This window comes from Salmo trutta, chromosome 23 (genome assembly GCF_901001165.1).
Source record: "Salmo trutta chromosome 23, fSalTru1.1, whole genome shotgun sequence".
NCBI lineage: Eukaryota > Metazoa > Chordata > Actinopteri > Salmoniformes > Salmonidae > Salmo > Salmo trutta.
The window spans coordinates 21,369,235-21,395,753 of record NC_042979.1 but is presented as its reverse complement, the minus strand read 5'-3'; the positions used below and the strand labels follow the sequence as shown (position 1 = coordinate 21,395,753).

At 41.0% G+C, this 26,519-nt stretch overlaps 1 protein-coding gene and 1 long non-coding RNA gene across 5 annotated transcripts; both read left to right on the top strand.

Annotated features, from left to right (window-relative positions):
• The first annotated feature begins 723 nt into the window (after nucleotides 1-723).
• On the top strand, nucleotides 724-10,535 carry LOC115159568 (T-box transcription factor TBX3). Of its 4 annotated transcripts, none has more exons than XM_029709427.1 (7): nucleotides 724-1,830; nucleotides 2,736-3,003; nucleotides 3,481-3,645; nucleotides 4,970-5,046; nucleotides 5,679-5,836; nucleotides 6,805-7,448; nucleotides 8,652-9,077. In XM_029709427.1, exons 1-7 carry the CDS (start codon nucleotides 1,439-1,441, stop codon nucleotides 9,075-9,077), a joined length of 2,130 nt encoding a protein of 709 aa, XP_029565287.1. In that variant the 5' UTR covers nucleotides 724-1,438. The 4 variants fall into 4 exon arrangements, with proteins under 4 accessions (XP_029565287.1, XP_029565288.1, XP_029565285.1 ...); XM_029709428.1 differs by having other exon boundaries at nucleotides 725-1,830; nucleotides 2,736-3,018; nucleotides 3,499-3,645; nucleotides 8,652-10,535; XM_029709425.1 differs by having other exon boundaries at nucleotides 725-1,830; nucleotides 2,736-3,018; nucleotides 8,652-10,535.
• A 13,284-nt stretch (nucleotides 10,536-23,819) lies between these two features.
• On the top strand, nucleotides 23,820-25,237 carry LOC115159567 (uncharacterized). The gene is made up of 2 exons (XR_003868904.1): nucleotides 23,820-24,270; nucleotides 24,705-25,237. It is a non-coding gene; the product is annotated as an uncharacterized LOC115159567 (long non-coding RNA).
• Nucleotides 25,238-26,519: the final 1,282 nt, after the last annotated feature.

The window sequence follows — 26,519 nt, the reverse complement described above, 5'->3', positions numbered from 1 at the left end:
TAGGCTAATGATTGTTACAAAGGCTGGCCAATGTGACAGATTAAATCAACAAGAAATATTATCTGCAATAAAGTGTCAGCAAACATTAACATGATCGTTTATGTAACGTATTGTCATATTATTAACATTGTATAGCCTATGCTAACTGGACATCGGGTCATCGCGCGATAACCGGTCAAAATTCACTAGAATATTTCACGAATATGGTGCTGATAATGGTAGCTTGTGTTGCTCAAACATTCCTTTCCGGTGTTGTAGATCGCTACAACGAAGAATAACGGACAACGGACGATTTCTGTTCATCAAATCAATTCCAAATGATCAAATCAGTGATGATAAATTGTGTATATTCATTCATTCCATATAGCCTACACAAAGCGTCCAAGACTTCGCACAAACATTTTGCCAGTCAATATTTTGATGACGGGGCCAACCCTGCCGCTCTGACTGCACACGAGACAGTACTATCTCACGGACAAAGCCACGGAGACGGGCTACTTTTCCTTTACAGGGTCCCACAGACCGAGTGATCGCACAAGTTCTAATGATGTTGACATATTCACACAATATTGACTGAGGCAGTGGTTTTCACAGCAGCATTTGAGTTTCCAAACACCTTTTTATAAGTCTGAAGTCTGTCCCCTCCACCCGACCTGTTAAAACCACGCCTACGAAGCCACACAATTGGTCCAAAAGCGTGAAAGAGCCAATCAACAGAGCCCAGCTTCTCGTAACACGCAACACATCCATACAGTTTGAAGCCTATGGGGCACAGAAGCGCTAGGAATATCTTGGTGCTGGGACCTTACCACCTCTCTGCCGTCAAACGACTCCTTTCTCTGCATACGTCTTTACTGAAATGTGTGTGTGCGTGAAAGAGAGACGAAGAAATAGTGTGCGTGCGTGTGAGGGTGCATGTCTGGAACAAGTAAAGACAGAGGAATTATTCCGCGCTATCGAAATATTTCAACACATCGCTTTTGCAGGAGGACTGAAGCCAATGAAAGCGAATGCATTTTAACAGGAATGCCGATATTGTAGCATAGAAAACAGCAAGAAAAGAAGACAGCAGTCAATTAAAGCGTAGTTACTCACCCTTGTTGGTTTAATTCGAAAATTGTTCACAAGACAACGCATAGCAAAGTGCTCAACGCCCGTCAATCTCGGAAGAAAATCTTTATCTCAACACAATTGAAGACTAATGGAGTGCATTTGTTCATTTCTCATTGCAGACACTTTGTTGGGACTCATACAACGACAGTAAAGATAATTCATACCACCCAGCCGAACACAAGTGGATGCTTATTTCTGCAGTGGTGACAGTGGACTTCTCAAGACTTCTCAATTTGAGACAGTTTTGCTCGTCAAGAAATCTGCATAGACTGACTATAGTATTCAACTAAATAAATCCATATATTTGGTACCTGCCTGGACTTGGATGAGCTTCCTGATGAGAGATCCAGTCATACAAGGAACGAGTATGGCATACCATCCGTTTTTACCTCACCGGGGTCCGGAATTTGCCATGAGTGCAATGTTGGGTCACCATCCTCCATTTTTCCCGGCCCTGGCGCTACCTCACAACGGCTCCCTCTCTCTCCCGGGCGCCCTGGGGAAGCCTATCATGGACCAGCTGATGGGCGCCGCCGAGTCCGGCCTCCACTTCTCCTCGCTGGGGCACCAGGCAGCCGCAGCCCATCTGAGGCCTCTGAAGACTCTGGAGCCTGAAGAAGAGGTTGAAGACGACCCGAAAGTTCACCTGGAAGCGAAGGAACTTTGGGAAACGTTCCACAAGCGAGGCACTGAAATGGTTATCACGAAATCCGGAAGGTGAGCTCAACTTTGATGTGTTCGAATAAGACATATTTGTGTTCTGCAGTCGAAATACATCAGTATGCATCTTGTTATTATGAAGATCATTCTGCTCATCAATACGATGGCATGCCTCTCGGGTGAATTGATTTAATGATGGGTGCTTGGAACTGGACCCCCGCGAATGGTGGCCAACGTTTTGATTTCAAACTAGGGTGATTTTAGGCTACGTGTGTAAATCAGCTGAATAGAATAGCCTAACTTTGTCCTATCGACAGAATCTGTTTGGCCACATTGCATGGTCATGTTATCTCAACACGAGATAAAATAAAACCCAACCCAAACTATAAAATATACAACACATAAGGCTGTTACATTTTAACTTCTTATGACACAATAAAACTGTGAGCAATTCTAAAATGTACTCTACAAAACAATTTGTCGACGTTTGTAGATCTAAAGTCAGCCCACAATACTAGGCTATGAAACGGAAGCATGTATGTCTATATGCCTATTATGCAAAAGTGGAATAACAAATGTTACTATCACAACAAACAAGTAGTACGCGTACAAATACAGTTACACAATGCATGCTGTACATATTATGCGTTTTTTACAATTATTTCTAGGTGGCAGATATTTGTGGGTGTTTTATATTCTCGCACATCCTCTGTTAGATGAATCATTTATTCGTGCACTAAATCGTATGGCTGACGCATATACATATAGGCATACAAGTAAATGTAAAATGTGTAATATTTGAGTATTCGCAGTGTTACATTTTCATTATCATAACCAGTATAATAGCAATGTAAAGATAGCTGCCCCATATGTATGTATGAACATAGGATAACAATATTCAGTCACAGTGTAAGGTAGGCCAGTCCACTGTTTTTAAGTGATTTTCTTATTCCATTTCACAGGCGAATGTTCCCTCCGTTCAAAGTGAGATGCACAGGCTTGGACAAGAAAGCAAAGTACATTCTGTTGATGGATATTGTTGCAGCCGATGACTGCAGGTATAAATTTCACAACTCGCGTTGGATGGTGGCAGGGAAGGCCGATCCCGAAATGCCAAAGAGGATGTACATTCACCCGGACAGTCCGGCTACTGGCGAGCAGTGGATGTCAAAAGTCGTCAATTTTCACAAACTCAAGCTGACGAATAACATATCCGACAAGCATGGATTTGTAAGTTCATCTAATGTATGTTTTTTTCTTATTTGCATGCTTCTCTACATTTTTAGCATGTATTATTGTTATCATGATTGTTATTAGTATTATCAGAGGTATTATTATTAGTAGCCTAATATTAATAAGCCCGCTAACGTTGCCTCTCTGGTCACATGGAGCCGAGTCTGAAAAGGCTTCACCAAAATATACAGGCCTAATTTCAACTGAATAGATTTGTGTCCATAACGAATGAGGTTTTAATATTTTCACTGCAACATGTTTCTCCAACTTTTTCCCCAATTGCATCGGCCTATATAAATGTATTGAACATTTTTGGTAAATGCGTTGTTGGTGAGAGAAATTCAGGAGAACTTTCCAATACAGCCCATTGCATCAAGTAGGCTAGGCCTGAACTACGATTGAGTAATCTACAAAAATGGCTGATCTTCATCAAAAGTTAGAAATCCTTGTGTGCTTATCTTTTTTTAAATCCAGAATTCTTTCCTGTTCCAGACCATCCTGAATTCCATGCACAAATATCAGCCCAGATTTCACATCGTGAGAGCCAACGACATTCTCAAACTACCCTATAGCACGTTCAGGACTTACGTTTTCCCTGAAACGGATTTCATTGCTGTAACTGCGTATCAAAATGACAAGGTAGGCAGAATCACAGTTTATTCGTTTATTTTCATGAAATAGTTGGATATTTATTTTGCATCCATTTTTATTCAAGTAGTTTCTATAGCCAATGCTAGCACTGCGCCATTTGCAATCATAAAATCGGAAAGATTTGTTTCATCTTGTTTGAGTGTTGGGCCTACTAGCTATCGTGTTAGATACATGTAAACCTCATCTCATGCCGTGTAACCTACTAAAGCAATTGGGTCAGAATTCTCAGGAATGTATGTAATACATAATACTTCATTATATTTAATCACATGGAAAGGATTTGGCAACGACCCAGACAGTGTGTGTGTGTGTGTGTGTGTGTGTGTGTGTGTGTGTGTGTGTGTATGTGTGTGTTTGCGAGACATTGAGAGAATGGGAGAGGCAAGGGGGAGGGAGAGTGTGAGAAAGAGAAAGAGAGGGGAACAGAATGTGCAGTTACTCAGAGAAAAGAGCATTTTGATTTTAACAGGCTGCGCTGGTGGTAACATTTAATTCCACATGTGATACACCGCTAATCAAAATCATCTCTTATGTTGGCTCTTTGATATAAGGGAGAAATGTTAGCTAAGTGTTACCTCTGGGCACTTGGGTCAAGCAAAAATGCAGTTAATGTTTGGCAGCCACATGAGTTGAGGAATATTGTCAACCCTGCCAAAATGTGCAGATGGGAGGGGTGGAAAGCGAGAGGAAGTGAGTATGGTGAAATAATGTGCTCTGCGAGGTTGACATTCAGTATGCATTGCACGTGTGTGTGTGTGTGTGTGTGTGTGTGTGTGTGTGTGTGTGTGTGTGTGTGTGTGTGTGTGTGTGTGTGTGTGTGTGTGTGTGTGTGTGTGTGTGTGTGTGTGTGTGTGGAATAAAATGGTCTCTAATAGCATCAGACCTTTTATTAAGCTCGTCACTAGTTTGAGAATCAATTACCAACGAATTTCCAACCATTCAGATGGTGGCTCAATTATGCAATTCAAAAAAATATATATTGCACTGAGATGCAGCAAGAATTAAACTACTATTCCTTTCTATGATTTTAAGGTTAACTGTTAAACTTTAAGAATAGAAATCGAGGATAAATGTCACTCAATTTACTTCCACGAAAACTTGCCCACCTCTACGAACATTTATTTTATATTTAATTAGGCAAGTCAGTTAAGAATACATGCTTATTTACAATGACGGCCTAGTGGGTTTACTGCCTTGTTCAGGGGCAGAACGACAGATTTGACCTTGTCAGCTCGGGGATTCTGGCCCAACGCTCTAACCACTGGGCTACCTGCCGCTACCTACGAACATTTATACCTTTGATTTCTTTCAGATTACACAATTGAAAATCGACCATAATCCTTTTGCCAAAGGATTCCGTGACACTGGCAATGGAAGACGAGAGAAGAGGTAAGGAGAAGTTTAAACTATTCCCTAACTGTGCAACAAACATTTTACGATTTCTGATGTCGGATTTTATAGAAACAATGGCTGACAGTGATCTTGGTGAATTCCAAAAAGCGGTACGACTGTCTTTGCAATTGCACAACCCCTTCAACCTAGAATTATGCTATGTAGTTCACGTTTTATTAATGAGTTGGCAGAGGTAATAGACATAGCTTGTCATGTTGTTTTTACACTGGTATGGTTCTCCGAGTGCAGCGATCTAAAGAGCAAAATACAATTTTGAAACTCCTACTATAGAAATAGTGTGGAGTTATTGATAGTTAACTCTTTAAAAGCTTTTCTTTACCGTTTTGACAACAGTATACAAGAAAATGGTTTGGGCGGTGGGTTATTAGTGTTCTACAGTGGGTTTGAATAGCTTGATTTCTTCGAACAGACATATATTAATTTATAAAATGCATCTGGATTATCTGCACTCAAAATGAATTGCAGGCCTGTGAATTTGCCTATACGCAAAGACTGTACATAGTAAGCCTTGCCTTGAATAAATGATCCGTTTTCTTATAGATCTTCTTTTTTTTTTTTTTTTACAAAATAATGGTAGTGATGACCAATAACCTGTCTGTATAATGTAGGAAACAGCTGGCCCTGCAGTCAATTCGCTCATATGAGGAGCAGCAGAAAAAAGAGAACGGGACGTCCGACGACTCCTCCGGCGAGCAGGCCTCATTAAAATGTTTCGACCAGGCCTCGTCTCCCGCAGTGTCTACGGTGGGGCCTCCCAACCTGAAAGGTAATGGAGCCCACAGCCTCTGCTTGGGTTAAGATTCAGAACTAGGCCTACACGTTCCGCATCTCACAGACCCACATAGCATAGACACCTACAGTAATCTATGCTTGAAAAAAATAATATTTTCCAATGAGTAGGCCTATGCTACATTTTGGATTTACTTTGAATTCAGTTGAATGTCTTTGGATATCAGTAGGCCTATTGTGTTGAATAATTGCACGACAAATTATATAATTTTGTCCAGCACCAACAATAACATACAAACTATGTAGCCTAACTTTTATGTAGGCTCATTCTTGTAATTCCCATTCACATGACGGGTCTCTCGTGCTAAGCATTTAGCAATAAAATGATTCATACATCTGCCAGAATGATATATTGGATATAGATATATATATTTTTCTTTATAAAATAAACTTTCGAGATGTAGGCGTAGTCACGAATGTAGACGTAGTCAGTTATCTGAATGACAAAAATCGTTAGAATTGTGAAAACATGCCATCGGTTAAAATGAGGCCAATTTGAAGAACATGATCATATGCTGAAGGTTAATTTAAAGAATAAAAATTCATCTCTAGCCTATGGATTTCAATGTAGCCCAATAAATTATGGACACTAGCCTACGTAGCCTAAAGCATTAGGCCTAGCCTACTTACCATGATTAGCCGTACAGTATCCTACAGATAATTACATCTCATTGACAGCGCAAATTACGATCCTCCAAACGAGCATGGATTAAAATCTAGGCATATTTGTTTATATGAGATATCATTTTGACCGATACTGATTATTTTTCTAGTTGTACATTTTTATTTTCATTTTTTATTAATATGGCATCGAAAGTCATGAAGAAATGTAATAAAGTTGGCTATATGAGAATTTAGGAGAATAAAACTAAAAACGAAATGAATCCTGATTAACTTTGATCACCATTTCTCATGTATCACTAACTTTTGACTCATTCCTGATAGATTTCTGCGAGAGCGATGAAGACAGCGACGATGAAAGCAATGTAAACCTAAAGGATGGGCCGGACTCCAGTAAGATCTCAACCACTACGGAGGATGGGAAGGATCATGAGGCAAGCCAGACTAAAGGCCATCAATTTGGTGGCAGTGATTCTACCGGCCGGTCTCGGGAAAGCGCCCGGAGGACTGAGAAAAGCCAAGCCGACTCACGACAGAGCCACATCACCGTGATCTCCAGCACCACTCAGTCCGGAGAAGACTTCAAGAGTCCAAGCCGGGACCAGCCCAAAGCGGACGAGTGCAGGTCTATAAGCAAGGAGAACTATATGCCTTTGACTGTTCAAACTGACAGCAGTCCGCACTTAAGCCAGAGTCACATGCATCATTTTGGATTTCCACCGGGTTTCGCGGGACAGCAGTTGTTCAATCACTTAGGGGGCGCGCATCCCTTTCTTTTGCACCCCAGTCAATTCAACATGGGAGGCGCGTTCTCGAATATGGCCGCGGGCATGGGCCCCTTACTGGCAGCGGTGTCCTCCGCAGGGGTTAGTACCATGGACACGGCCAGTATGGCGTCACCCTCGCAAAGCCTGACGGGAGCTCATGGACTGCCTTTTCATCTGCAGCAACATGTCTTGGCATCACAGGTAAAACCTGTTTCATTACCACCAGCAGTACATTAATGCCTGTGTAAAACACATGCTATGTGCTCCTGAGTTGTTCCTTACATTTTGACGAATATACTGGACTGTGTAGCCTATATCATCTTAGGTGTCCTTGTCCCCATTACTTTATGTGGAAATGTCAACATGGTGTAGAAGAAAAATAGTATCATTTCCATTTCGTTTTAATTGTCTTGTTTATTCCTTATAGTGTTCAAAATCACAACAGGGGCGAGCATAGCCTATTGTATACAGTTGTGTTATAGCCTAAATAATAACGGAATGTGTTTTATAGGGATTCAAGTTTATTTGGATTTTCGGAAGGTGTGGATATTATTTGTCTCAATTGTTTACAGCATATGTTGGGATTTAAGGCAGAGACCACCTAAGCGTTACAACAATAGTTTTAGGCTAGTGTTGATGTGAACTCATTAATTAAGTCTGTGTTTTAGAGGAACATGGCGAATGAGATGTGCTTAGTGCTTCACTGGTTCGGGGAGGGAAAACAACTTCTCCTAAATACATAACAGATTTGCTGTTTCCATCTACTTTCAAAACACATGTGTTGCAGAAATAGTTCCTTTTAAATTGCTATTTTATAAGCAACATCATATATAAAGAATGTTTATTTGCGTTTACAATTCATGAACTATTTGCAAAATTACATAAAACACGATATCACATAGTGGTGGGTCTAGATATCACATAACACACAAAAAAAATGTTTTGTCAATTTGATTCTCGGAATGTTTTCATGATTTTACGCGTGGATAGCGTTATATATTCCATATTTAAGGCTAAATTCAAGAAAATGTATTGGTAATGGGTTTACACCCATCTATGTCAACACCGCCGCTGTATAAAATCAGTACGCATAGACACAGAAAAGCATAATCATGAAAATCGCTTTATGAGAAAAGTGAAAGTAGGCTTACACAGCCACATAACATTTCCCGTGAAGCTCACGTGTCTGGATTCATTATTCACACTCACTCACTACATTACCTCAATTTAATATATAGGCCTACATAGACAGTGTACATTGAGAAACTATTTAAGTGTACATTGTGAACAATTTAAATGTAGCCTATTTTCCCTGTTTTGCTGTGTTATTATGGTGACTAAAAGCTAGCGTCTGTTAAATGTGTGCATAGTTCTATTCATATCATTCCCCTCCTCTCTCCCCAGGGCCTTGCCATGTCTCCATTTGGGGGCCTGTTCCCTTACCCTTACACGTACATGGCAGCAGCCGCGGCAGCCAACTCCGCAGCCTCCTCTGTTCACCGACACCCTTTCCTGAACGCAGTGCGCCCCCGCCTCAGGTACAGCCCTTACTCCATCCCTATGAGCGTTCCGGACAGCAGTCTGCTCACCACAGCCATCCCCTCCATGGCGAGCAGTGCGGCAGAGCTGAAAGGGGACGGCATGGCCACGAGCCCCGTTTCCGCCACCCTGGACTCCACCTCGGAGGTCACCAGCAGGTCATCCGGCTCGGTCTCCATGTCCCCAAAAACTTGCTCTGGGAAAGATTCCATTAACGAGTTGCAGAGCATTCAGCGTTTGGTCAGCGGACTTGATTCCATACAGGACAGGTCACGAAGCGTGTCCCCATAGATTCTAATGTTGTTGTTGTTGTGATGATCATATAAGGACGATAAGGATGAGTATGACGACACCCTTCTAGCGAATGCGGGTTTAGAAAACTGACCTAGTGAACAGTTTAGATTTTGAAATGCACTTTGGTTAAATACACATCTCATATGTATATTTCTCTTTTGTTAAATTAAACAACACTTTAGAATTTGTCCTGTTATTTGAATACCATACAAGTATTGAAACTGAAAGGTTGGCATGGATAATACTCACAGATCTTTGATAAGTTGCTGCTGTGTGATGTCCTATGTATACGTTTGTTTTACGTCGAGTTACTGAGGTAACGAAATTTGTTTGATTTAATGTGCACTCTGAATTGGTTATAATTATTTGAATTCACTTCTCTTTATCTTATAAAGACTGCTGTGTTTGATGTATTAACTGCATAACTATTTGAAGCATATCATTATGCTTATAGGGGGTAGGTGACACTTTGCATGCCCTACAAAACGCTACATGTCTCTTTTATGACTGTCAGTTTGTTGTTATGATTTATTTTCACGACCAAGTTCAAATGATACGAATAAGGCTAAAGGAATGCTTCAGGCTGATCTTAAAACCAATCTGGAGGAGAGAAAAAAATTGCTCCCTCTCTTTTTTTCTAAGGAATCAATCAATTGGTCTTCGGTTATTGATTTTACGAACGAATGTCTCGGTTTGTCAAATTATAAACGCAGGATTATGCTGCGGAAATCCATATGCTGGCACTTGTTTGAAGTATGCCAAAACAGAACCGAGGTTATAAACTTCATGTGCGAGTGGTTGAGACTGTCCTGATTTCGCATGCCGAATCCAACATAAGTATTCAACTGGCAAAGGGAATCTGAAATACAATTGAAAAGGTAATATTGATTATAAATGTAAATAGTGATATATACAAATATTTATGTAATTATTTCATATTGATATTGATATTGCGTGTAAATACAACGGATTAGTTTGATTTTAGGGATCTGTCCTTAATTTATTGTCGATACCTGTGTAAAGATAGTTCGTGGGCTATTACCCTTGTTTTTCCATCTGCATTTTATATCCCCCTGAATACGGATTTACCTGTACCTCAAATATCCACAGAGCTAGTTGTTTTAGCGGACACACATGTGCCATTGTACCTCTAGCCTACCTGTTGTCTCTGTGTGTTAAGTGCTACTGTTCAGACGAATGACAGCGAGAGCACACTACAGCAGCTTTCTGAAAAGAAAAAAACATTCGTCTAGGTGTGTGTCAAAATGGACGAATTTTCTGTTTAAAAATGCTTTGCAGCCTGATAGTAAAAATGCTGCATCTTATTGAAATATGAAGGTTCCTTTTGTGTTTCTAAAGTTGTCATTGGGTTATGTTGTATTCGATTTTTTGTCTAGTTTACAACACCAACGATGTGTTCTTGAAAGTGTCAATAAAATAGTGAAATGCAGTCTCCATACGTTTCCATGTGTCAGTTTCTTTAGGCCTACATGATATTATTTATGTAAACTCTGTGGATAAATACACAGTGATGTAATTACTCAAACCAAATTTGTGTCGATCCTTCTCTATCATGCAGTCTGGCATAGCCAGACTTTCTCTTTCCACACTTTGTCCACTTTAGCATTTGGGGATAGAGGCGTCGAGACAATGATCAAAGAGTTGAGAAAAGTTATTAAGATAACCCGAGAGAAGGCACTGGGATACTCTCAACCTCAGCTATGATACCTGGAATTCCTTCCTGGACGCAAGACTGCGCCAGAGCGAGTCATTGTGCGCGTGTGTTTTATGGGCCTGCTGAGTAGCCTATTGACTAATTGTTTATTTCGACCAACGTGAACCCTAAAGAATGTAAAATAACTTGATTGCACTCTCCATTGCGCCTAGAATCATGCGTTTATTAACTTCATATCTTTATTTGTAAATTGTATGGTTAATAAGTAACGACTGTGGCGCTAGGGAATTGGAGTAAACATGACACAAAGAATCTCAATTGCTCTGTCTATTGCTCACCTGGCGCCTTCGATATCTTACTGGATTTTATTGCACGGAAGGCGGCAGTGCGTCTGCAATAGGCTAATGTTGAACAGGATTCTTACGTTGATATGCCAGACGTAACGCCACCTAGTGAACACCACACAAACTACACAACTACATGACAAAGTACTGCAGGATGATTACTTTGAACAGGGTCAATGCTATTGGGGATCATTGGGATGTCCAAAGTCTAAGTCCTAAACCTAACCTCAACTCTACCCTTAACATAACGTTAACCCTTACCTAACCTTAACCCTTACCTTAAACATTTTCAATTTCAACTTCAATGGGGGTAGAGACGTCCCAAGGATCTCGGATAGCACGGACCTTTTGTATACTGTGGACTCTGACCTGATGAAGCCTGCCTTGGTGTACGGTGACGATATTATTCAACCAGATATGGAACATTGGAGTGGAGAAAAGTTTACGGCAACGTTTTTGCCACCTGAGATTAACCAGACCATTACTAGATGTGTGGTTTTCTGGAAATGGAGAGAGAATTGGCACAACCAAAACAAATACAACACAACAGGCCTACAAGAATGGAGAATTGGCATATTCATGTAATCACAGTGTGTTTATAGTAATCATATATAACATAAAATATGTCACACTTAATGCTTTGCTTATGCCTTTAACCGTAGAAAATTAGAGGAGAGGAAGAATGTCGGCCTACTGCGCTTTTTACGCATGCGTCATGACTAATTTGTCATTCATTTAGAAGCCTCCAAACACCTAATTCATGTTAAGCCTACCTCGCTTCGTTTCCTTGTCCAATATTGGTCATAAACTGAATCGATTGCAGTGTTAGGTTCTACATTTGGATTTTGGACCTTTATTTCGAGAAATCGGACAAAGGTGAAAGCCTAGGAGGTGCATTTCACAAAATGATATAGGCAACTGCAGTATCCACCCCGACTTAATAACCCTATTTCTCCCATTCCCTCTCACTTCTCACGTTCTCACGTTCTCTCTCTCTCTCTCTCTCTCTCTCTCTCTCTCTCTCTCTCTCTCTCTCTCTCTCTCTCTCTCTCTCTCACAAACACAAACACACAGAGAGAGAAATAGGTATTTATATTTTCAATATTAGGCGCATGCAGTGCAGTGCAAATAGTAGCATAATCTTCCACAGCAAAGTAGAAGTGTGCCAAACATCTATTCATGTGGATCCATTGTATTTATTCGAGGCAATTGACCTGGGATATCACTTTCAATTCTCTGCGAATGGGGTCAGACCTTGGGAGAGTATCCTTTATAATAACAGCTCCATTACTCAAGCACCTGACAGCTTGGGCGCAGTTCTCCCGTGTCCTTGTTAACACCATTTCCATCACAGCGCGCATGCGACTTTGCTCCAATAAGCACCTGCTAGACGCGCTTAGCGCGCGGTACTGGTTGCTCATGCTATTGCGCGTTTCAGGACAATGTCATTACAGTTGATACATACATAGTACCCATATATTGTGTATATTGTGCTTTGTCAGTATGTCTTATGATGTCTCTATTTCTGACTGTCCTGTATGCTATGTCATACGGCGCAGGACAATAAAATATTACTTTTCTATAGCTAGGTCTATGTGATATTGGTCAACGGGATAGAGATGTCCAGTGCCCCAGAGACCTACAAAATAACCAGGTGTTCCACAGGCCCACAGTCTGATATTAGTTTCAGTCAGTGTAAACTAGGCTATAGTGCTGAGATTAGAGTTTGAGTGTGTTAAAACGCATGCCACCGTTTTATGCCGCCACTCAGTGGCTATGCAATGAGACTTTGGTATTACATCAAGTCAATGATTTACAAGTCAATTACGTGTATTTATTCAAAAATGATTTATTCCCAATTAAAAAGTAATTCAAATCGAGTGAAAAAATACATATTACGTAAATGATTTATAGATGAACATACAAGCCTGCATGTATTGATAGAAGTTGCTATACTAATTTCATGACAGAATCACACACTTTGCATGGTGTTTGTCTCCCTCATCAGGTAGAACTGGGATTTCCCATAATACCTTGGCTTTATTTTGATCCTGATTTAAGCATGTAGCACTGGATTGGCCTTAGTAAACCACATACAACACAAACTAGTCATGGTCATCTTGTGGCCTAACATTGACAGTTAAACCTACACTACTGCTATAAAACGCCCTACAACATTAAACAATAAGAATCACACATTTTGTACTCAAAGATTACATTTGAGAACTGATTTTTACACTGTAATACATATTTTGAATGATACTTTTGTGTCTTTTTTGTGTTTGTACAAATGAAAACGGTATATTTTGCAATCTCATGGAAGTTTATTTGAAGTTTATTTGAAGTAAACCCAGTACAAACCACATGTGCACATATTGTTTCCAGTGATTCCTTTAATGTTTACTGGTTGCCTGCAGTAAACGTAAACCATCTTTATGGCATTGCTGATAGATGATTCACACTTGCGCACAGAGACAAAATAACAAAGCAAACAAGGGTAAATAGTGATTAACAATGTTCCCTTACTTTTTTTGCAGCACTAAGTAAATTTCAGGTCTGCTGAGCGCAAACTTGAACGTTGTGAAAATGATGTGCACGTTCCAGGGTGAGTTTACTGTGAACACTGAGGCTGTACCCGCTTTAAGTTACAGTTTTAACAGTGGCCATGTAGGCTACTGTGGCTATTTGATCATAATGGAGGCCTACCAGAGTGGCCTACAGAGTGCATCCCATAACATTTCAACATGGAAATAGCTGTTCTATCATTCAGCCTACAGTAGCAGCCAATGTGTGGTGTTCAATATAGGCCTACATTCCATGAGACTTTGGGGGGGGGGGGGACATGCAGGGCTTGATATTAACCTGTTTATCCACTTGTCCTTCAGACAAGGAGGTGGCTGAAAATGTTGTGTTGTTTGATGTAAGAAACCACTTTACAAAATAAAATGTTTTTTTATTCACATACCATTATTACAGAGAATCAGACAAATTATGCTACCCTCTGACTATTGGCTAGCTTATTCAAACCTGTCTCAAAATACAACACTGCCCCTTTAAGACAACAAAAAAGCTCTTTACCTGACTGGCTTTTCATAGATGTCTAGAAATGTACACGTTTTGTGCTCTTGTAGGAAGCAATCACTCCCTTATTGCTGACTACAAATGATCTATAACTGGGCTAATAACTCACTAACTAGCAAAGGATATGAACAAAATGTGCACATGGCTACATGCAGCTCTCGCTTTGATCTCCAAACAACCGCATCTACTCACGACCACTCATGCTGTAAACACAGTCCAGATCAAAGTAAATGGCAAAGATCCATATATGGCAATGGTCTATTTAAGCAATATCGCATGAGGAGGTGTGGTATATTGCCAATATACCACGGCTAAGGGCTGTACTTACACACGACGCAACACAGAGTGCCTGGATACAGCCCTTAGCCATGGTATAGCCATGTACCACAAACTCCCGGAGGTGCCTTATTACTATTATGAACTGGTTACCAATGTAATTAAAGCAGTAAAAATAAATGTTTTGTCATACCCGTGGTATACGGTCTGATATACCACTGCTGTCAGACAATCAACATTCAGGACTCAAACCACCCAGTTTATAATTGCATATACTGTAGGCCTACTGCAGCTCTGATTGTTTATGCTGCACCAGTCTGTGTAGAGTACAGTCTGAGTAGTGTGTGTGAAAGCAATAGACATTAACCAATTAAAAACAGTACTGTAGCAATGAGGTTTGTGCAGTAAGCTATAGGCCCAATACATTATCACTGCATATTGGCTTTGCTTGAATTGCCCTGCCAATGTACTGTTGTTCGGGACATTTAAAAAAATGATATTTCAAAATTTGAGGTAGGCTATATGATCACCCTGGTAATAGATCTGTTGTTGTATTATTTGTGAAGCACAGCTGGGTGAGCATACATTTAAATCATTTGCTTTTTATTTTTATTTTACTGGGCTGATGGTGCCTGCATCTGATGGTCAGTCTCAGCGGAGAGAGAGAGCAGCAGACTGAGGGTCCGTCTCTCACCATCCCTTTGCTCTCCCTTTCCTCCACTGACACCTTCCAGATGATGGAAAAACTCGAGTCGCACCGCATTAATGCACAAATTCATGTTGTTACTCCTACGAACAGAGAAAGTGAAATATTCCTCGATATTAAAAAAGACCAAAGCCGCTAATAATAACAACAAGGCAAGGCTATAGATACACTTTCCTACTCAATAATTACTGCTGCAGTGCTTGTTGTAGCGATGAGTGGAAATAGGAATGCACATTTTATGGCTTATAAAAGTGTTGAATACAAAGTGTTGACAGTGCTGAGTAAGAACGTAAACATGAACTCATTCGTTGACCGTCTCTCTCTTGTCATGGTTTTCAACGTTCTGAAATCTCACAGTATCAACTTTACTGTAGCTATCTTTTATGCTGTGCTACATTACTGCAGACACCGCCATCTGAGCCATCCGTTCGGCCAGCGGTAGACCTTTTGTGCAGTTGATTTGCTCTCAGAAGTTTGTACCTTCAGACACATGAAATTTTTCAAAATGGCAACAGTTCGCCTATCCGACGCACAGGGCAGCTGAATTGGGTCTACATACAGCCAACAGCTGTATGAATAACAAGAAAACAGGAACAGAAGATATTATCGTTGTTTTTTTTTACAGAAATGTTTGGCGATAGACTAGGAATGCCTTGTAGATCGACCAGTTGAGCGCGATCAACCGGTTGGTGACCACTGCTCTAGAAAGTTGAGTGAAGTTCAATCTCGTGCTTCTTTCTCTCTGTGGGTTTATATTTTTGCGTGGCAGTCTGGGGGCTACTGCACGCGCTCAGCTTAGAGGCAACCTTGGTGAAAAGTGGTAATGTAATATGGTGTTCTGTATGTACAGAACACTGTTATGCAACTTATAGTACTCCTTGCCTTAGAGAAAAAAACGGTGCTTTTGGGCGAAGTACAAGAACATCAAAGAGAACGTGACGTCAAAGCTCAAGAGTTTAGAAGAACAGAACTAGCGGTATGTAAATGAAACGTATGGATGTCAGTATCACTGGACAAGGAGGCCTAGTACCCCATGACGGACCTGGTGGAGAAGATTTGGACGCATTACACCATTTCCTTTCCTGTGCATAACATTAGCTTCTGAATGTAAGGCCATAATTACAATCACAAAAGAAGATATGAAGCGCCATTGTTCCTCATGACACCCTACAAGAGAATGTAGTCAGCAGCACGCCCATGATCCTTAAGACCTACCATAATAAGCTGATGGCATGGCCGTTGGCACACCAGGAAGGAACACGTTCCATCCATCTTTAAGTCATACCTGACATAAATCAATCAATGGAAACAGTCAAAAAGAATTGTCACAGTTGTCAAAAAATAATTTTAAAGATCTCAGCAGTAGTGGCTCAGGCTAGAGTCAGTCATAGTTACCATTGTTCTGTCTGTATAGTTTTTACATTGTGAATGACTTGTTTAAACTGACACAGTTCAACTCAATTTCACACCTGCTTGATTCGCCAGAGTAATACAAAGCATATTGTGTTATGCTGATTTTACTTATTTTCACTAACAAGTACAGAATGGCAAATTAATTTGTTAGTGTGGGTAAGCGGTTTCTTGTTTTGGACTTTCTTTCCCTCATAAATGCAACCAGAGAAGATAGCTGAATTGTTATGGTTAAGTTGACATCTTGAATTCATAGTAATGTGATGTATAATGAGCAGAGAAAAAATATACATCGGCACCTATAATTAGTGACTCATCTTCATTTTCCTCAATCTTACTCATGAGTGACTACACATGCAATCTTTTCCGTTGTGCTGGTCAGCCACTTCATAATTGCCTGCCAATTAATAGAGACGTAGCATTAGCAGACAACTAGAGGGATGGGTTGATTTAGTGCCTAATCTGGAACAATATTTTGAACGACAATTGAATGTTGAAAACAACAGGCTTTATCCAGGTGCAACTATGATAAATTAACTTAATTCAAGTTGGAAACAACTGTGGTTATGGACAGTGTAAAGGAGAGGCCTTACACCAGGTCACTGAGTTACCAACTGCTTGGAGCTAAGCATGATAGATCACAGTAATTTATTGGCTAGAATATGAGGCCACCATTGAAAAGCAAAGATGCCTGCACTTGGTATTACTGTATCAGACAGTAGGGGGTAGCATTTGCCTTGCTTGGTCACAGTAAATATGACGTGGCCTATAGGTCACGTGTTCTAAATTTTGAGCCGCAAACCAAAGTCGCAAAACCTTTAGTCCTTTGGTCAATATCCCACTTCAAGAGAGACTTTAATTAAATCAATTAAATCCTAGAGTCCTAGCACTATTATTATTGTATCCATGCTTCAAATATACTGCAGAAACACCTCATCTAATTACACAAAGTGGCTGGATGAGATTACTTAAATGAAAACAATGTAAACCCATTTATTATACGATGAAACAAAAACATTAAGTAGTAAAATAGTATAGATTTAAAGTCATTATGAACAGAAACGCTTGTGACTCATTAGTAATACCACTATATACCACCTGCTGGAGACATCAGTTCACATTTTGAATTCAGGGTCTCAAAAATGTAATCAAACATTTACTACATTAACTCAGTCTATGTGTTTTTAAAAAGATATCTGGAAAATATGTATACACAGGTTCATAGACAATCCACACGATATTGAGACAGACTGAGTTAATATTGTAAATGTTTGATTACATTTTTGGTACCCTGAATTCAAAATGTGAACTGAGTTACAAAAGCTTCAGATCACAATGACTTTAATTCTATACTCTTTTACAACTTCATGTTTTTGTACATATTTTCCAGATATCTGTTTAATAACACAAAGACATCTTACATAAATATGCATCAAAACATTTTTGGAATTGAATCCACTGTTTCTCAAGTCAATGATGGGGAACCCTCATTTTTGTTCTAACCCAGTACTAACACTAACTCAATAAACCAAGGGTCTGGTGATTGGTTGAGTAGTCTAATCAGGTGTGTCAGTGCTGGGTTAGAATAAAGATGTGTACACCATGAGGGTTCCCCAGGAATTCATTCACAAACACTTATCTATACCCATCCAAATATGGCTTTTTTATATATATATTCTTTATTTTATTTAACCTTTATTTAACTAGGCAAGTCATTTAAGAACACATTCTTATTTACAATGACGGCCTAACAAAAGGCAAAAGGCCTCCTACGGGGACGGGGGCCTGGGATTAAAATAAATAAATACAATATAAATACAGGATAAAACACACATCACGACAAGAGAGACAACACAACACTACATAAAGAGAGACCTAAGACAACAACATAGCATGGCAGCAATACATGACAACACAGCATGGTAGCAACACAACATAACAACAACATGGTAGCATCACAACATGGTAGCAGCACAAAACATGATACAAACATTATTGGGCACCAACAACAGCACAAAGGTCAAGAAGGTAGAGACAACAATACATCACACAAAGCAGCCACAACTGTCATTAAGCGTGTCCATGATTGAGTCTCTGAATGAGAGAAAAAACTGTCCAGTTTGAGTGTTTGTTTCAGCTCGTTCCAGTCGCTAGCTGCAGTGAACTGAAAAGAGGAGCGACCCAGGGATGTGTGTGCTTTGGGGACCTTTAACAGAATGTGACTGGCAGAACAGGTGTTGTATGTGGAGGATGAGGGCTGCAGTAGATATCTCAGATAGGGGGGAGTGAGGCCTAAGAGGGTTTTATAAATAAGCATCAACCAGTGGGTCTTGCGATGGGTATACAGAGATGACCAGTTTACAGAGGAGTATAGAGTGCAGTGATGTGTCCTATAAGAATTACTAAGCATGTTTAATCTTGTTAAGCCTTTGATGTCATCTTTGATGTAATTTTTGGAACATTTATTTTACTCAACACTTTTTTACAAACAGGAAGTTTGGGGTAGCCTACACATGATTTCGTCATTGCAACATCAAGATTTGGAAATAAGTGGAATTCCAGACTACACGCATGTAATTGCATCATTGCAAGCAACATGTATGCGCATTGCATGATGTAGGCCTACAGTGAATGTACATTTCACAATCAACCAGTTAAATGTAACTAAATGTAATGGAAAAAGTCATCTACATAATCACCAAAAGTAATTATTTATCATGACAGGTCCATAAACAACAACTAGTAATGCTGCATACTCAAAGAAAGGTTAAAATCTCACCTTTCTGGTAAAAATCATTATACACTGCTCAAAAAAATAAAGGGAACACTAAAATAACACATCCTAGATCTGAATGAATGAAATAATCTTATTAAATACTTTTTTCTTTACATAGTTGAATGTGCTGACAACAAAATCACACAAAAATAATCAATGGAAATCCAATTTATCAACCCATGGAGGTCTGGATTTGGAGTCACACTCAAAATTAAAGTGGAAAACCACACTACAGGCTGATCCAACTTTGATGTAATGTCCTTAAAACAAGTCTAAATGAGGCTCAGTAGTGTGTGTGGCCTCCATGTGCCTGTATGACCTCCCTACAACGCCTGGGCATGCTCCTGATGAGGTGGTGGATGGTCTCCTGAGGGATCTCCTCCCAGACCTGGACTAAAGCATCCTCCAACTCCTGGACAGTCTGTGGTGCAATGTGGCGTTGGTGGATGGAGCGAGACATGACGTCCCAGATGTGCTCAATTGGATTCAGGTCTGGGGAACGGGCGGGCCAGTCCATAGCATCAATGCCTTCCTCTTGCAGGAACTGCTGACACACTCCAGCCACATGAGGTCTAGCATTGTCTTGCATTAGGAGGAACCCAGGGCCAACCGCACCAGCATATGGTCTCACAAGGGGTCTGAGGATCTCATCTCGGTACCTAATGGCAGTCAGGCTACCTCTGGCGAGCACATGGAGGGCTGTGCGGCCCCCCAAAGAAATGCCACCCCACACCATGACTGACCCACCGCCAAACCGGTCATGCTGGAGGATGTTGCAGGCAGCAGAACGTTCTCCACGGCGTCTCCAGACTCTGTCACGTCTGTCACATGTGCTCAGTGTGAACCTGCTTTCATCTGTGAGGGGCACAGGGCGCCAGTGGCGAATTTGCCAATCTTGGTGTTCTCTGGCAATTGCCAAACATCCTGCACGGTGTTGGGCTGTAAACACAACCCCCACCTGTGGACGTCGGGCCCTCATACCACCCTCGTGGAGTCTGTTTCTGACCGTTTGAGCAGACACATGCACATTTGTGGCCTGCTGGAGGTCATTTTGCAGGGCTCTGGCAGTGCTCCTCCTTGCACAAAGGCGGAGGTAGCGGTCCTGCTGCTGGGTTGTTGCCCTCCTATGGCCTCCTCCACGTCTCCTGATGTACTGGCCTGTCTCCTGGTAGCGCCTCCATGCTCTGGACACTACGCTGACAGACACAGCAAACCTTCTTGCCACAGCTCGCATTGATGTGCCATCCTGGATGAGCTGCACTACCTGAGCCACTTGTGTGGGTTGTAGACTCCGTCTCATGCTACCACTAGAGTGAAAGCACCGCCAGCATTCAAAAGTGACCAAAACATCAGCCAGGAAGCATAGGAACTGAGAAGTGGTCTGTGGTCACCACCTGCAGAACCACTCCTTTATTGGGGGTGTCTTGCTAATTGCCTATAATTTCCACCTGTTGTCTATTCCATTTGCACAACAGCATGTGAAATGTATTGTCAATCAGTGTTGCTTCCTAAGTGGACAGTTTGATTTCACAGAAGTGTGATTGACTTGGAGTTACATTGTGTTGTTTAAGTGTTCCCTTTATTTTTTGGAGCAGTGTAGTATCACAGAGCTTGAGGTTCCTGAACTCTTTAGGAACTCACCTTCAGTCTCATATTAATCTTGTCCATCTATGGCAAACAGAAAGTGTTTCTGTTTCACGTCAATGAATGATTTCAGATGAATGGCTATAAATCGACCTCCAATGTGCTACCATGATGAAACCACTCTCTCCTGCTGCTCTACAATATAACAATTGCAGACATGTGCTTCATCCGTGGCTGTGATATAGGGTTCAGCCAGGAGTTGATGAACAGTCGGAGGAGCGAATTAAATGGTGGGAGGGACATCCCAGCTTCAAGTGGTTTCAGATTTCACATCCTACGTCACACAGGCTCAGGAAAATACTACTGTGTCGGTGGGAACCAGGGCTAATGTGTAAGCAAGCAATTTCCATCTACGGGATCCACAGATCGATTTATAAGCAAAAATGTCAGTTGGCACATGTAGATGAGCTGCTGGGAATGATAAAAGGCACATCTCTATCTCCTGCGAGGCCTAATAGTCTCCAGCATCAGCAGCACTTCATACACAACCACTGTTTGCAGATTAGAGGGAGTCATACCACACACACACACACCATGAAAGTAATGTGAAGTGTGTAGCATGACACAGCTTTGGCCTTTCACCTGCCACCTTCAATCAATGACAGATTCACTGGACTTCCTTCTTTTGAAGGAGCAATGAGCATGTACTTTTGTAATAAATATAATTCACAGACTCTTAGTGTATTTCAATTGTCTGAAATGCTTTGAAGGATGCTTATGTTCAACAGAGATCCCTCCAGAGTTAGGGTATGGGTTTACTGCAATAATATACACTGAACTAAAATATAAACACAACATGTAAAGTGCTGGTCCCATGTTTAATGAGTTGAAATAAAAGATCCCAGAACACAACACAATGCCACAGATGTCTCAAGTTGAGGGAGTGTGCAATTGGCATGCTGACTGCAGGAATGTCCACCAGGGGGTGGTATTTCTGTCTGTAATAAAGCCCTTTTGTGGGGAAAAACAAATTCTGATCTGCCAATTGTCCGTGTTGTTGGTCCTTCAGTTGGTCCAAATTTGAGACAAAATATCCACAGGAAAGTGTTATTAACCTGACTATAAAAAAAGTGTGTCTCTGTGTGTGGCAATCAAGATTTGTTTGCTTATGACCAAATGCACAAGCTGGATGTCATGTGGACAAGACTAAAGTCTGCAGGTGTTTACATGGTTTTGCACATGTGCCAGGTGATATAACTGTCAACTTCAGAACTGGCGCTCTAATAAGTCGGGTAAACATATTTTCCTTTCGTCTCAAATTTCAACCAACCACACAGACAAGCCATAGAACAATTAGGCTAACATTTCAGTTCGGGCTAGCCTAGTGCAACTTTTTTATCAAACATTGTTCTGTGCTTGGTTTAAGTGGGTAGCCTAGCCTGCTTTACATATGAACTCATGGATGTTCACTACACCACAGGAGTTTGGTGGCACCTTAACTGGGGAGGACAGGCTCGTGGTAATGGCTCGAGTGGATAAGTGGAACGTTATCAAATACATCAAGCATATTGTTTCCATGTGTTTGATACCATTCCATTCGCTTTGTTCCAGCCATTATTATGAGCCGTCCTCCTCTCAGCATCCTCCACTGCACTACACTTAGAGGCAAAGGTGTTCCTGGATTTCAACGTTGACTTTTTCTTCATTGTTAGGGTTAATCCCCATCAAAATGAGTTCAGTGCCAAAATGACAAGTACTATTGTTTATGTACAGTGGGGTTTCTAGTGGTTTTTAGAGGTGTTTAGTGGTTTCTAGTGGTTTTTAGAGGTTTTTAGTGGTTTCTAGTGGTTTCTAGTAGTTTTAAGAGGTTTTTAGTGGTTTCTAGTGGTTTTTAGAGGTTTTTAGAGGTTTTTGGCACCTATGTGGCATGTTAATTATTTTTTCTTCATATTGGAATTTGGTATGCTATGACTCTAAGGAACATGTATATGCTTTCTGTTTGGTACTCACAAGGACTCCCAGACCCTAAATCCCTGTAAGGACTGCCAATGCTGGACCAGACCAGACAGACAAAACCAGAAGTTTCCCATCCCATACCACACCAGAAGTTTCCCATCCCATACCACACCAGAAGTTTCCCATCCCATACCACACCAGAAGTTTCCCACGCAACTCACGTTACTCAGTCTCCCCTAACTGTGTTCTGTTCTGCTGAAATAATCTTCATGGTGTCTTCAAACAGGACAAATGGGCAGGCACCATCCGATATAGCTTCCAAAACCACATTCAGGTCAGGGCGACATCCAACTCATATCTCAGTTGTTCATAGTTTTCAAGTAGGCACCGTATGCATGTGGTATTTAACTATCAACTGATTGATAACTGAATACTTATTGTGGTGTATGTAGTGCAATGTCTGCTTTCTCACTTGATTCTATTGATGTCGATTTTGGTACTGTCTGTCTTTTTTCTTTTTCACAAGCCAATGAACTAAGAGTGAAGGGCCAATAGAGGGCAGCAGAGTACATGACATGTAAAATAATGTCCCATAATTGAAGGGGAAATGATGTCAGCAGATCAAATCAAATCAATTTAAACGATGATAGGGAAACAGGGAATACAAAATATGCTTGCAATTAATAATATTGTAATTACCATCAATATTATTATGATTAATAATATTTTGTTATTTATGTATGAATCCCCATGTTTGATTTGAGCATATCTGGCCTACAGATGCAGAGTTCCACTGAGAGCCAGCTGGGGGAAGAGGAGGGCTGTGAAGGAGAGGTTGTGGGTAGAGAACGGGATCAGGAAGTTGGAATGTGGGTCCCTGTGTGTGATGTGATTGTTAGCAGAAATGTGTCAGCCCAGCCCCACCACTCCACAGAGCAGGGCTCCGTGCAGCCTGCACAACTCAGAGCCTGGATAGAGGTGTGGGGGACTCTGCCTCTGAACACTGCAGTGCCGTGCAGCCCCAGATAACTTATCATCCCTGTCTCTAGTGGAACAAGCATAAACCCACAGGGAGGAGGAAGAAGGGGTCTTAGTGGAAGGCTGAGCATAGAGCCATGTGTGGCCATGGAGGGTCTACCCATTCTGCGGAGGGTTCGGTGGGTTACCCCCTCTCTTGGAGAGGCCTGGAGCTGGAAGAACCGTGTTGGCAGGAGAAGGAGACTCTGTGATGGGATCTAATCAGGAAGGAGGACACAAGGCACATAGGCAAATGAGGCATCAATCAGGACACAACATATCACTTTCTCGTCGTTATGCAAGACTGAAAAAGACTGGATCTACAGTGTGTCCATGAAACTTTGGCTCTGACAAATTCTTTGAAGGTGCATTTCATAACATATCCTAACACTATTTACTCATGTTACTTCCTTGGAATGTTAGAGGAAAGATGGATGTTTACATTTTAAAAGCTTGTTGACACAAAAAACATTCTCTATGGAATGATGAATGCTGTTCTATAGTATATGTTTTGGATTGGACCTAGGTGAACAGAAAATAGTTTTGCTTAATAAGAATAGAATCACATTTGTGCATATTCATTCAATCTCAGAAGGATCACACAGTCCTGAGGTGGACTGGGTTGATTGTGAACCCAGGTTGCTTTCTGACATGTTCTGTATCTCTGTCCCAGACGGACTCTTCTGGCCCTATCAATGACAAACTCCATGTCACAGTCACACATGGAAAAGTCTCACAGCCTGAAAAATGCAATCTCAACAACTTTTTTTCTTCTTCTTCTTTCTACTATTCTCCCCAGGTCTTGTGACCCAAACCATAGCTGGGTTTTCACCCACAAACCACAGCTGGTTAGGAGCAGCTCTCCTCACCTCCAAGTCAGGGGCAGACCTGCAGTTACCCAACAGCGCTTTCACCTGCCTGTCTGTGGGATTCCAGACAGATTCCAGACGCTTCCCAGGCCATCCATCACCCATGGGAGTGCCACATGGAGAGGGAATATCAGACCACACAATCACCAAACATACTGGATGACCCTAAAGTATAGAACACGCAGAATGTCTGTATGTGTGTGTGTCCATTTTCTCCTCAGGGTGAATAATATGTAGCCAATCCCCTTGCATATTTAATTCTGTCTAGGCTTTCCATGTACCTATCATGTGTGCCTCTCTCCACTGGGAAATCAGATGCAAGCCTCAACCTAACATAATAAGAGAATTTGGGCAGCCTGTGATCATTGCATGGATGAATGGAATTTGTAGTTTTATCTTTGGAGGGAATTTGCATTATCGTAATTCGTAATTATTAAAGGGTCTACAATTACCAATCCCACAACCAGCGCAATAGAAGTCAGTCATTAATGCATTATAATTAGCCTTTTAAAGGGAATTAATATAACATACACTCAGTGCACAAAACATTAGGATCACCTTCCTAATATTGAGTTCACGCCCTTTTGCCCTCAGAACAGCCTCTACAAGGTGTCGAAAAGCGTTCCACAGGGATGCTGGCACATGTGGACTCCAATGCTTCCCACAGTTGTGTCAAGTTGGTTGGATGTCCTTTAGGTGGTGGACCATCCTTGATACACACGGGAAACTGTTGAGCGTGAAAAACTCAACAGCGTTGTAGTTCTTGACACACTCAACCCGGTTTGCCTGGCACCTACTACCATGCTTCCGGTGGCGCTGCACGGCCATTTTTCTGTGGTTTCAGTTCGCTTTTTCTTGTTCTATATGATACCCTAATGTGGATTATTCCCCTACCCCTTTGTGGATTATACATATAATGGACGTGATACGAACTGTATCCACATGCGTTGTCTACTGTAGTTATTGCTAGGAATTTATTTATGTATTTATGCATCTACTGGTGATGCTGTGCTGTTGTTTGTGGGGATGCAAGACACATTTCCCAAAAGGGACACACAATAAATAATTACTATTACCCCGTTCAAAGGAACCTAAAATGTTTTGTCTTGTCTCCTCCCCTTCATCTACACTGAAGTGGATTTAACAAGTGACATCAGTAAGGGATCATATCTTTCACCTGGATTCACCTGGTGAGTTTATGTCATGGAAAGAGCAGGTGTTCTTAATAAGGTTTGTACACTCCGCATATAATACAACATTCAGAACATATTTAGACACAATGCTTTTGATTAGTTGCGCTCTCGGCTCCCAATGGTCTCTTCTGTAGGTAATAACATGGTAAATATACCTGCATTATGTACGGCCCTAATTGGTGCAAGTGTTCGATGGTCTTAATTTAAACGTTATTGTAAATGCTATGTATATTCTCTCACCACGTGAAGATTAGTTCATTATTTCAACATGAATAAAATATAGCCAAATGTTTTACCTTATTGAAGAAAACCTTTTTGAAAACTTTTGCTGCAAATGTTCACAAGCGTGATGTTTTGCAGGAGTTTGTAACATGTGTGGTGTTAATAATATGAAATGTTTTTCGATCAGTTTTATGGGTAATTAGGCCTAAACTTTCAATATGAACACAACCCCAATTGTTCGGCAAAAGTGAAAATGAGGGACAGTGCCTTTATTCACAAATGATTTCAAATATGTAAATATTTCCGATTTTTTTATGCAAAAAAAGCGTT

Excerpts from the sequence above, each read along its gene's own strand:
- LOC115159568 (XM_029709425.1), top strand. The coding sequence starts at position 1,439 with ATGAGCTTCCTGATGAGAGATCCAGTCATACAAGGAACGAGTATGGCA. Across the intron at positions 5,837-6,804 it reads GGGGCCTCCCAACCTGAAAG|ATTTCTGCGAGAGCGATGAA; the intron begins GTAATGGAGCCC and ends CATTCCTGATAG. Across the intron at positions 7,449-8,651 it reads AACATGTCTTGGCATCACAG|GGCCTTGCCATGTCTCCATT; the intron begins GTAAAACCTGTT and ends CTCTCTCCCCAG.